This window comes from Podarcis erhardii (assembly GCF_964252035.2).
Source record: "Podarcis erhardii genome assembly, chromosome: 2".
NCBI classification, from domain to species: Eukaryota; Metazoa; Chordata; class Lepidosauria; order Squamata; family Lacertidae; genus Podarcis; species Podarcis erhardii.
In genome coordinates, this window is record NC_138498.1 from 114535643 (window position 1) to 114548505 (window position 12863).

At 44.1% G+C, this 12863-nt stretch overlaps 1 protein-coding gene across 1 annotated transcript in view; it reads left to right on the top strand.

Annotated features, from left to right (window-relative positions):
* SLC44A4 (solute carrier family 44 member 4) overlaps positions 1-12863 on the top strand; it is a 55039-nt gene that overhangs the window by 13923 nt on the left and 28253 nt on the right. Inside the window, exons 2-6 of the mRNA XM_081852719.1 lie at positions 3122-3170; positions 5676-5749; positions 7089-7167; positions 10123-10222; positions 12631-12759. Of these exons, the coding sequence (XP_081708845.1) occupies positions 3122-3170; positions 5676-5749; positions 7089-7167; positions 10123-10222; positions 12631-12759 (431 nt within the window). The remainder of the gene's footprint in view (positions 1-3121; positions 3171-5675; positions 5750-7088; positions 7168-10122; positions 10223-12630; positions 12760-12863) is intronic.

Below are 12863 nucleotides of genomic sequence, written 5' to 3' on the forward strand. Positions count from 1 at the left end.
GATGCAGACCAAGCCCTAATACAGGCATGTCCAAAGTCCATTTTGGGGGCCTAATCCGGCCCGCCGGTCAGTTTAATCCGGCCCCTGTGGCAGTTTACTTCCTGGGGTAAAATCCTAAAAAACCCTCAACAACTTCAATCCTAAAAAAAGCTCAATCCTAAAAAAAATCAGCAACTTTGGTTGGCCCTTTGGTTGGCCCTCACGGCCCTTCACTTCATCAAATCCGGCCCTCTTTGAAAAAAATCTGGACACCACTCCCCTAATACAACACCGGTCCTGAAAGACCTACATTGGCTCCTAGTACGTTTCCAAGCACAATTCAAAGCGTTGGTGCTGACCTTTAAAGCCCTAAATGGCTTCAGTCCAGTATACCTGAAGGAGTGTCTCCACTCCCATCATTCAGCCCAGACACTGAGGTCCAGCTCTGAAGGCCTTCTGGCGGTTCCCTCACTGCGAGAAGTGAGGTTACAGGAAACCAGGCAGAAGGCCTTCTCGGTAGTGGCACCCACCCTGTGGAACACCCTCCCTTCAGATGTCAAGGAAATAAACAACTATCTGACTTTTAGAAGACATCTGCAGGCAGCCCTGTTTAGCAAAGTTTTTATCGTGTTTTTATTATGCTGGGAATTGCCCAGAGTGACTGGGGAGACCTGGCCAGATGGGCGAGGTATAAGTAATGAATTATTATTATTATTTTATTTATTTATCACTAATGCAGACCCTACCCAAAGGCTGCCTAGAAATGTCCCCTCATCCAAAGTGTAGCTGTGAAGCTCTTCATAGGAAAACTTCATACCAGGCATATAACTGAGAAGGCTGAACTGAGAATCTCATGGAAGGCTTCCCATGGCATTTATTTATTTTATTTTATTGTTGTATGTGGGAAGGCCCCTGTTTTGATCCCTGGTGTCTCCAGCTATGGCTGGAGAAAACCTCAGTGCCTGAAACCCTTGAGAGCTGCTGCCGGCCAGTGCAAGCGAAACTGAGCAACGGTCTGACTTGGTATAAGGCAGCTTCCCACGTTTCCTTAGCCGATGGTTTTGATGTTGGAGCTTCTTGTATTTATCAGTGATGTTTTTATGTGTTGCGATCTGTCTTGGAGAGGGCCATGCGCCCTGAAAAGTGTATTAGCAAACCAGTTAAAATAAATGAGTATTACTCCACACCTATTGAGAGCCCTTGACTGAGTCTTGAGAGTCCCATGGACTGCAAGAAGATCAAACCTATCCATTCTGAAGGAAATCAGCCCTGAGCGCTCACTGGAAGGACAGATCGTGAAGCTGAGGCTCCAATACTTTGGCCACCTCATGAGAAGAGAAGACTCCCTGGAAAAGACCCTGATGTTGGGAAAGATGGAGGGCACAAGGAGAAGGGGACGACAGAGGACGAGATGGTTGGATAGTGTTCTCGAAGCTACCAGCATGAGTTTGACCAAACTGTGGGAGGCAGTGGAAGACAGGAGTGCCTGGCGTGCTCTGGTCCATGGGGTCACGAAGAGTTGGAAACGACTAAACAACAACAAATCTCTGGGTTATTTGTGGGGCATAGGAATTCGTTCATTATTATTTTTTCAAAATATAGTCTGGCCCCCAACAAGGTCTGAGGGACAGTGAACCAGCCCTCTGCTGAAAAAGTTTGCTGACCCCTAGGTTAAGGGGACACTACTGGTGGCAGTCCTTGCAGGTGATTCGTGGATGCGACTGAAGTATTGAACATTTGCATGTGGGTATCAGCTTCCAAGTTTGGCACAGTACCAAAATGAAAATGCCCAGGTGTGTGTGCTATATGCAAAAGACCCCAGGTGCTCAGCCAATACCTGAGGGTTGATGTCATTCCGGGGAAGAAGCTTATTGTCAGTGATGTTTTTGTATTCCACATTGGCGGCTGCTATAGTCTTTTCTTGCACCTGACGCCCTCCATGGCTCTGATTACAGTGGCTATTTCCTGGTTTGAGTTTTACAGCTCTCCCTCGCTTATCTCTTGCTAATTGAGTCTAATAGCTTCGCTATCAGCACTGCCAGTGAACTCCAAGTGAATTTGGGCACGCCCCAAATTCTGCTACATCTACTTAGGAAACTGGACAATTCCAGGCACTGGGTCTTTCTCAGAGGATATGGCTATCAATGAATAATAGCCATGAACGCTTTTCTCTGCCTCCACAGTCCGAGGCAGTAATGTCTCTGAACACCAGTTGCTGGAAACCTCGGGCAGGGAAAGTGCTCTTGTGCATGGGTCCATTTTCCTACAGGCAACTGGATCATTCCCAGTGAGGTTTGGCTTGGCTGTGACAATACCTCCCCGCAGATTAGGGGTTGGTATCCGTGATACACCCTGCCCTCCCTGGACTTCCCTCAGCTCCTCTATCTGGTTTTTCAGCACATATTATTCTCTGCATATTATAAAATTGTAAAGATCCTTAATTTATCTATCTATATGTTACTAATAAAAAAGTTTGTGTCTGTTTATTCAAAACCTGCCAAGGAGTCCAGTTCATTTTGTCGTTTCTTTAAGTACTTTGTAAAAGGTTCCCATTCTTCTTTAAGGTCACAGTTGTCCTTATCATGTAGTTTGTGTGTCAATTTCTCCAATTCCACATAGTCCATCAATTTCTCTTGCCACAGTTCTTTGGTCGGGATTTCCTCATTCTTCCATCCTTGCGCTATTAAGACTCTTGGCGCCGTTGTCGCGTACATAAAGATGTTTTTCAGTTTCCTTGGCAGGTCTTTCCCTACAATCCCTAACAAAAAGGCTTCAGGCTTTTTTTTTACAAATGTTAATTGTAAAACTAAATACTTTTCTATAACTGACATGGTGAGGGGAAAGAATGTTGCTCCAAAGACTTTGCGGTAGCTCTGGGTCCGAACAGTAAAACCTACATAAACCCATGGATGGCTCCGTTGGTAGAACATGAGGCTCTGGATCTCAGGGATGTGGGTTCGAGTCCCACGTTGGGCAAAAGGATTCCTGCATTGCAGGGGGTGGAGTAGAAGAACTCTGGGAGTCCCGTCCATCCATCCAGCTCTACAATTCTATGATTCCATAGCCTCCACATTTCTTGCTGGGACATAGTAGATATTTCCTCCTGTCCTCGATTTACCCACCCCCATCTCTCTCTCACCAGGGGAAAAGTTGAAACATGACCCGACTTTCCACGGCCCCATCAAAAATAGGTAAGAAACGCTTTGCGCATGGGCAGGTGAATTGGCTGCAATCTGGAGTACTTGTGTGGTGTCTTTGAAAGCGGCCGGGAGGCAAGGCGGCCTAAGAGGAGAATGGGCAGGCTTAGGTTCCAACTGCAGGGAACCTGTAGCCCTTCAGATGTTGCCAGATGACTTCTACCGTCATCCCTGACTAGGAATGTGGGGTTATTATTATTATTATTATTATTATTATTATTATTATTATTATTCGTTTGCAGCTGTCTATCCAACTGAGCCTTTCTGAAACAATATGGGAACTGAAACGCAGCCATTTTGCACAGTTCTCCCTTACCCGAATGTTATGATGGTGTTTTCCAATCAATGCTTATAAAAAAACACATAAATTAGGGGAAAGTGTGAATAAAACTGAAAAATTTCCCATCTGTTTATTTGATTGCATTTATATCCCGCCTTTTCCTCCAAGGCGTTCATGGTTCTCCCCTTCCTCAGTTTTTCCTCACAACAACCCTGTGAGGTAGTCAAAACAAAATAAAAAAAATCCTTCCAGTAGCATCTTAGAGACCAACTAAGTTTGTTGTTGGTATGAGCTTTCGTGTGCACACACACTGAAGTTGAAGTGTGCATGCACACGAAAGCTCACACCAAAAACAAACTTAGCTGGTCTCTAAGGTGCTACTGGAAGGATTTTTTTTTTTATTTACGGCAGACCAACACGGCTACCTACCTATAACTAAACCTGTGAGGTAGGTTATGCTGAGAAGTTCTGGCTGGCCCAAGGTCACCTAGTGAACTTCATCGCTGTGTGGGGATTCAAACCCTGTGGGATTAATTACCGTGGTACCTCGGGTTACAAACACTTTGAATTACAGACTCCGCTAACCCAGAAGTAGTACCTCGGGTTGCTTCAAGATGAGAACAGAAATCGTGTTCCAGCGGCAGCAGGAGGCCCCATTAGCTAAAGTGGTACCTCAGGTTAAGAACAGACCTCTGGAACAAATTAAATTCGTAACCAGAGGTACCACTTTAAGGAAGATGAGAACCGTGCACAGTCATACCTTGGTTGTCAAACGCCTTGCAACTTGAAAGTTTTGGCTCCTGAACGCCGCAAACCCAGTAATGAGCGTTCTGGTTTGTGAATGTTTTTGGGAAGTCGAACGTCCGACACGGCTTCTGCAGCTCCTGTAGCCAATCGGAAGCCACACCTTGGTTTTTGAACGTCTTGAGCGCCTTAGTTTTCGGAAGTCGAACGGACTTCCGGAACAGATTCTGTTCGAGAACCAAAGTGTGACTGTATGCCACATTGAGCTCCTTGGAGGGAAAGGTAAGATATAAATGCAATAAATAAATGAAGATAAAATAAAGGAGAGCAAATGCTGATCGCATTCCCTGGACTGATTCACATTCTGGATATGGGAACATTGGCGATTTTGGCTTCCCGTCTCCTATATTCTCCAATATCCCTAGTGATGACTCAGTTATGTGAAGAAAATTTGCCCTCTGGCCCAGTGGTGTGTGGTCAGTGGAATAGGGGGACTAGACTAGTCCCTTAAATGTTCTCCTGGCTCCTCCTTCCCAAACCCTATGGAAAACTTCGCCGCACAACACTTATCTGGCCTGTTTAGAAGAGAAGAAGAAGAGTTTGGATTTGATATCCCGCTTTATCACTACCCGAAGGAGTCTCAAAGCGGCTCACAATCTCCTTTCCCTTCCTCCCCCACAACAAACACTCTGTGAGGTGAGTGGGGCTGAGAGACTTCAGAGGAGTGTGACTGACCCAAGGCAGCTTCATGTGGAGGAGCGGGGAAGCGAACCCAGTTCACCAGATTACGAGTCCACCGCTCTTAACCACTACACCATACTGGCTCTCTTGTTTAGAGTACAGTGGTGCCTCGCAAGACGAAATTAATCCGTTCCGTGAGGCTCTTCGTATAGCGTTTTTTTCGTCTTGCGAAGAAAGCCCATTGACAGCTTAGCGGATTAGTGCTATTAGCGGTTTAGCGGCTTTTAGCAGATCAGCTGATAAGCGGCTTATCAGCGGATCAGCTGATAAGCGGCTTAGCGGCTTAGGAAAAGGGGGGGGGAGGGGAAAAAACCCACAGGAACTCTCAAGACATTTTGTCTTGCGAAGCAAGCCCATAGGGAAATTTGTTTTGTGAAGCGCCTCCAAAACAGAAAACCCTTTCGTCTAGCGGGTTTTCCGTCTTGCAAGTCTTGTTCGTCTTGCGGGGCACCACTGTAATTCTCCCCTCGCTTTAATTGTTTCTTCCAGGGTTGGGCCTTCAGAGGAATTTAAGCTGTCTAGTTCAGGCAGCTTCCTTCGTCACCCAGGCATTCTCCAGATGTCCTAGACTACAACTCCCATCAAGCTGGCTGGGGCTAATAGGAGTTGTAGTCCAGAACAGCTGGAGGTTGCTGAAGGCTGAGCCTAGGGTGAGTGTTTTTGGGGTCCAAGCAGATTCCTCCATCCCCATTTCTGCTATTCATGCGTGTCTTCCCACCGTCCTTCTGTTCCAGGAGCTGTACTGACATTATCTGCTGTCTTATCTTCACGGTTTTCATCGCTGGCTACATTGTGGTGGGGATTCTGGGTAAGTAGTGCTAAAAGCAAAAGGGCTTGGAGATTTGGGCAAGGAAGGCGGCATCAAGTTGGGAGCTATTGTTTCGCCAGGCAGAAGCAGTTTGTCTGGAAGCTCTGCCAGCTTCAGGACATGACATGCAAACCAAATTCACTCAGGTTGTTTTCTTTCTTCTATTTTTTTTTTAATTTTATTGATTTTATTGATACATCAGAACAACAAAACAAAGCAAAAACAATATACAGTGGTACCTTGGGTTAAGTACTTAATTCATTCCGGAGGTCCGTACTTAACCTGAAACTGTTCTTAACCTGAAGCACCATTTTAGCTAATGGGGCCTCCTGCTGCCGCCGCGCCACTGGAGCACGATTTCTGTTCTCATCCTGAAGCCAAGTTCTTAACCTGAAGCACTACTTCTGGGTTAGCGGAGTCTGTAACCTGAAGCGTATGTAACCTGAAGCATATGTAACCCGAGGTACCACTGTACAGCAATAAAAAGAAATTAAAAATTAGATAATGACAATAAAAGTTACAACCAACAAAACTTAAACATTTACACCACATAAATACAAATAACGTAAAGTGTTGACTTCCTTCACACTGATGCCAGCTTTTTAATTTATTTCTTTTCAACTGTTTCCTTTGTGAATTATTGTTATGATTGCCTCACATACACAACCTAAGAGTCATAAACCATCTTGCAGAAATTAATCAAACACTCAGGTTGTTTTCGCTTGCACGCTTGATTTTGGGCACAATCTCTGTTCAGTGCCAGCAGAAGTAAATAAGTTGCAAAGCGCTGCCCTTTGTGCTAAGACGCGTTTTACCATTTACAGACACCGTAATAGTAAGAGTCTTCAGCATAAAAACAAAAAACTGCAGTGTTATGGGCTAGAAACTTGCTGTGTATTTTACTAATGCCCCGAGACCTGAAATAATATACTGTATTGATCCTTGACACAGACCCTCCAAGTGTCCCTATTTTCCAGGGACCGTCCTGGAATTACAGAAGTTGTCCTGGTTTCTGATTTGATCCTGGAATGTCCCACTTTTCCTAAGAATGTCCCTATTTTCATCGGAAAAATGTTGGAGGGTATGGAATAGACTGTCCCACGGCTTTTTTTCCAGCTGGAAATCACTGGAACTAAGTTCCGGCAGCTCTCAGGTGCCATTATAAGAGAACAAGCGAGGTGTTCATGGTGAGTTCCAGCACCTCTTTTTCTATGAAAATAGCACTGGGCATTGTCCCGCCTTTGAGTCCACCCCTAACCAACACCACCTCACAGCGCCTCTGTAAAAATGCGAGCGCTTTTCCTCACTTCTATTATCCTTTGTTTCTTCTCAATCCTAGCCTGGCTATACGGTGATCCCCGGCAGGCTATTTATCCCAGGAATTCAACTGGAGCATATTGCGGAATTGGCGAAAACCGGTAGGTACAGAGACCCACGGGAAAGAAGGGGGAACCAATGGCGAAGGGTACATTGTCAAGGGGAGCAAGTTTAGTAAGCGCACAAGGCTGGAATCCATGGCCAGAAAAGTATCTTGGCCTGGCAGAGCCATTTTCTTCTCCCTCCTTTTCCTCATCGACTTATCTTGTTTTTAGTTTTTGCTTCCTTCTAACATTCGTGTTTCCCCTTTTGTCAACAGTCGAGTTTGCTGCTTCACCTTTTTCTTCTTCATTTTATGCATTTGCTGTGTCCTTTTCCCAGTCTCTTTCTTTACATGACTTGCGCCCACCTCCTATTGGTAAAACCTATTTGGTGTTTCGCAACTTTCTGACTAGTTGCAGGGCCTTAGCCAGACCTAGCAGAGGAAACGCAGAATCCATGGAAACAATTGGCAACTTAGCTGCAGACAGGATAGATGAAGCAGAAACCAGGAACTTGTAGTTAGGTGTTTATTATATACAGTGGACTATTTACAGAACACGGATCTTATGCTAGCTCTCTCTGATACGACTCACAACTCCTACACTGACACACAGAACTCTGAACCTCTGAACTCACACATTCCAGTTAGTAGGCCATTAATTATCACTCCCTTGAGAGAGCTTGACCAATCAGGGAGCTGTCTCCATGACTCTGTTATCACCAGGCAGACTTACTCCTTCAAATTGCCTTCTGGCTGTCTGCCAAACCTTAATAGACTCTGTGTGAGTAGCTGCACGTACACAGTTTCCCAATACCTCCCCCCCCCGAAATCCTTTTTACTGTACATTCGTGATGGGGGCGTTGGGAAGAGAAATTTGAAGGTGAATCTATGAAACGTTCACTTTCCGAAACAGTATGAGAACCCGGAAGCACAGCTGTCCTTCAGAATTCTCCCTTATCCAAACTTTGCCATTCAACTGATGCGTAATGATGTGTCACTTAAATACCATACAGAAATGCATTATATTAGGGAAAATCTCTTGCTAGTCAAAAAACGCATCTCAAAAATGCATTTGTTAGGAGAAATTCACACTAAAATTCACACTTTTTTTAAAAGAAAAGAAAAGAAAGAAATTTGCACATCGCTGCAGAAGTGTGGAGAATTGAATTTGAGATTTTTTGTTGTTGTTTAGTCGTGTCCGACTCTTCGTGACCCCATGCACCAGAGCACGCCAGGCACTGCTGTCTTCCACTGCCTGTCTTCCACTGGTCAAACTCATGCTGGTAGCTTCGAGAACACTGTCCAACCATCTCGTCCTCTGTCGTCCCTTTCTCCTTGTGCCCTCCATCTTTCCCAACATCAGGTCTTTTCCAGGGAGTCTTCTCTTCTCATGAGGTGGCCAAAGTATTGGAGCCTCAGCTTCACAATCTGTCCTTCCAGTGAGCACTCAGGGCTGATTTCCTTCAGAATGGATAGGTTTGATATTCTTGCAGTCCATGGGACTCTCAAGAGTCTCCTCCAGCACCAGAATTCAAAAGCATCAATTCTTCGGCGATCAGCCTTCTTTATGGTCCAGCTCTCACTTCCATACATCACTACTGGGAAAACCATAGCTTTAACTATACGGACCTTTGTTGGCAAGGTGATGCGTCTACTTTTTAAAGTAAGGAATTTGAGATAGAATGGGAAAATTCAAGATTCAAAACAGATATTTTCTTCCATCCCTGACTTGTGATGATTTGTGCACGTTGATGGTATCAGGGCGGTTGTACATGATCCAACTTTCAGTATTGGCCGCATCTGCACTATATGTTAAAAGCACCGTGATACCAGTTTAAACAATCATGGCTCCCCCTAGAGAATCCGGTAAACTGTAGTCTGTCAAAGGTGTGAGAGCTGTTCCCCTCACAGAGTTGTGGTTCTTAGAGCTCCCTGGGAAAAGGATTGGCACTGGGATAGCTCAGTTGGTAGAGCAGAAGACTCTTCATCTCAAGGTCATGGGTTTGAGACACACATTGGCCAAGAGATTACTGCATTGCAGGGGGTTGGGCTAGATGACCCCCATGTTCCCTTCCAACTCTACAGTTCTATGATTGTTAAACCACTCTAGGGTACATTTAACCCCATTTTTGTCCATGCCTCAGCCCCAGTGGACGTTGCCCCTCCCTGCCATTTGCCCTGGGAAGAAAGCTTCTCTTAGTTCTTGGCCCCTGAATTGTGGACTCTAATTGTTGAACCTAAGATACGGCCTCCCCTCATGGAATACTTCCATATTGCCGAACTAACAGGGAGGATAAGAGGGGATATGGCACAAAAAGTGAACAAGGAGTGGGCTATCTTTAAGGAGTACATCAAAATTTATGTGGGAAAAGTTCTGACAGATATTGAGTGAATCCAGAAAATGATTAGAGTGAAAGGAGAGCAAAGTCAATATAGAAGAAGAGATTAAAGAAATAATGAAATGCTTTAAGCTAGTTGGAAAAATAAAGTAGCGTAACCAGAACGTCTGGAAGTCAAGTCACTTGGTGGGTGTCCGTGTGGGGTAGGTGTGTAGGTATGTTGATATGTACAGTACAGTGGTACCTCGGGTTAAGAACTTAATTCATTCTGGAGGTCTGTTCTTAACCTGAAGCACCACTTTAGCTAATGGGGCCTCCTGCTGCCACTGCGCCACCAGAGCACGATTTCTGTTCTCAAACTGTTCTCAAACTGAAGCAAAGTTCTTATCCCGAGGTACTATTTCTGGGTTAGCGGAGTCTGTAACCTGAAGCGTATGTTACCTGAGGTACCACTGTATTATATAGAGTGACGTAGGTATGCTTTATGTTATGAAAATAAGGTAGTGTGTTGTGTAAGTGTATTGTGTAAATGTATATGCAAGTGTTTTATATGTTAATAAAATTTAAATAAATAAAAAAGAAAGAAACAAAAAAGATATGGCCTCCCCTCACCTCCCTACCCTCTTAATTATTTAATCTGGGTTTGTTTCACTCTCCCTCTCTGTGTTTTGCAGGGGCAAACCTTTCGTTTTCTACCTCAACATTATGAAGTGCGCCACAAGCTTCAACGTCATATCAGCTGCGATGAGCGGATTGCAGTGCCCTACACCACAGGTAAGAAGAGTGGGCGGGCTCAGGAGGGGTTCCTGAGATGGAGCTGGCTGTAGCAGGAAGCACTTCCTCACGTCCATTTTGTTTTGTTTCCCTTCAACTTTATCTCCCCACTGCCAAGTTTCAAATTGCATTACATCAGCCTTCTTTCCAGGCACTGCCGAGTGCCACCAAGGGACTGAACCCAAGTGTTATGTACTGAGTCGAATAGGATCCAAACTGCAGCAGTCTGATTGGTCCTAGAACAATAGGATCCAAAAGTCTGATTGGTCCTAGAACAATAGGATTCAGAATGCAGCAGTCTGATTGGTCCTAGAACAATGCAGCAGTATGATTGGTTGGCAGGAACCACCCAATCATGCTCCAGATTGAAGTGAATCCACAACCTGATTGGCTTACAGTAGAATCCCGGAATTAGCCAATCATTCACAGCCCATTGTGTAAATAATGTATATAAAGCAGATACTTTGAGGGGACTTTCATTCATTCCTCCTCACCACTATGAGCTGAATTAAGAGCATGAAATCACTTTGCGACTCTGAGTATATTTCACCAAGGCTTCTGCATGCGGAATATGCTCTTTCCCCCTGAGCCACAGCCCTTCCTTTGTGCGCTATGCTGATGATGATTATGGCAGGAAAAATGTGTTGATGTGCTCATCCTTTATATTTGAAGCCGACTCTTCTATCTCTTCTGTTGTTAATAATATTAATAAAAATAATAAATTTTATTATTTATACACCACCCATCTGGCTGGGTTTCCCCAGCCACTCTGGGCTGCTTCCAACAAAACACTAAAATACAATAACCTATTAAATATTAAAAGCTTTCCTAAACAGGGCTGCCTTCAGATGTCTTCTAAAAGTTTGGTAGTTATTGCTCTTTGACATCTGGTGGGAGGGCGTTCCACAGGGTGGGTGCCACTACCAAGAAGGCCCTCTGCCTGGTTCCCTGTAACTTGGCTTCTTGCAGTGAGGGAACCGCCAGAAGGCCCTTGGAGCTGGACCTCAGTGTCCAGGCAGAATGATGGAGGTGGAGACGCTCCTTCAGGTATACTGGACCGAGGCCGTTTAGGGCTTTAAAGGTCAGCACCAACACTTTGAATTGTGCTCGGAAACGTACTGGTAGCCAGTGTGGGTCTTTCAAGACCGGTCTTATATGGTTAAATACAGTGGTACCTCTGGTTGCGAATGGGATCCGTTCCAGAGGCCTGTTCGCAGCGCGGGTTGCGATTCGTTGCTTCTGTGCATGTGCGTGACATCATTTTGCGCATCTGCGCATGTGCGAGCGGCAAAACCTGGAAGTAACCCTTTCTGGTACTTCCGGGTTGACATGGGACGCAACCTGAAAAATCGTAACATGAAGCAAACGTAACATGAGGTATGACTATAGTGGGAATAATAAATCTTGTTGAATATCCATAACAAGAAGGGTGGGGGGGGAGGAAAGGAATGAAATAAGAGCAATAAGAACTTAGGATTCATAAGCTGACGGATCCCAACAGTTTGAAATATTACAGACTTGGAGGCTCTGGTCTTATTTAAAGACATCACCAACCAAACCTGGGCCAAAGCATGTTAACCTGCGTACATAAGAAAAAGAAACGGAAGGTCAAGATGGCTGAGAAGAAAATACAATCTAAAATAACTGGTACCTCCAGGTCCCAAGGTAGGAGACACTCAACAGCAGAAATTGATCCCAATGCAGATCTGAAAGATTTGCTAGTTAACATGGACAAGAATATAAATGATAAACTGGATTCAATGCACAATAAGATTGAACAAAATTTAAAAATAATAATAATAGATCTTCAAGGTCAGGTAAAAGACCTGACAATAAAAAATAAGGAGCTAGACAAAACAGTTCATGAATTAAAAATCAAGACAAATAAACAAGAAGAAGTTTCCAAAGGGATTCATAACAACAATAAAGACCTGAGGAAAAATCAATAATAAAGTTATAAAATAATAACAAGGAAGTCACACACAGGTGGAAGGAAGACGCAGGGCAAGAAATAAGAAATGGATAAATGAAATGTGAAAATGTGAATTTATGAATATAATGTATATGTATCATTATGTAAAGATTTCATATATGCATTGCAACATTAAAAATAAAATAAAGTAAATAAAATAAAATAAAATAAAATAAAATAAAATAAAATAAAATAAAATAAAATAAAATAAAATAAAATAAAATAAAATAAAATAAAATAAAATAAAATATGATTATGGCACAGAAGTAGGGCCATTGTAAAAAGCTGGCAACCCTAACTGCCAGAGAGGGTAAAACCAATAAATTGAGAAGTTGGGCGCATTGACTTCTCCCAGACACCAGACGTGACAATTGGAAATTCTGTCAGATCAAAGCAATCGATAAACTTTGCAAACCCTTCCTTTCCCTCTCTCCAGATCTGCGTCCCGTCCTGCCCTTCCAAGTTCTGGGCGGTGCCTCCGCAGATTATCCGAAAGGATAAACCCGAGGACGTATGGAACCAGACCCTGTGCCAGCCAACGATTAACCTCACAACGACCAGCCTGGTAAGTTGGCACCTTTTATTATGGCAGGTTAGTTCTTCACCCCCACCCATTTCTCCACTCTGCAAGTGTATAGGCCGTAAGAAGGGATCCCCGCTGGATCAGGC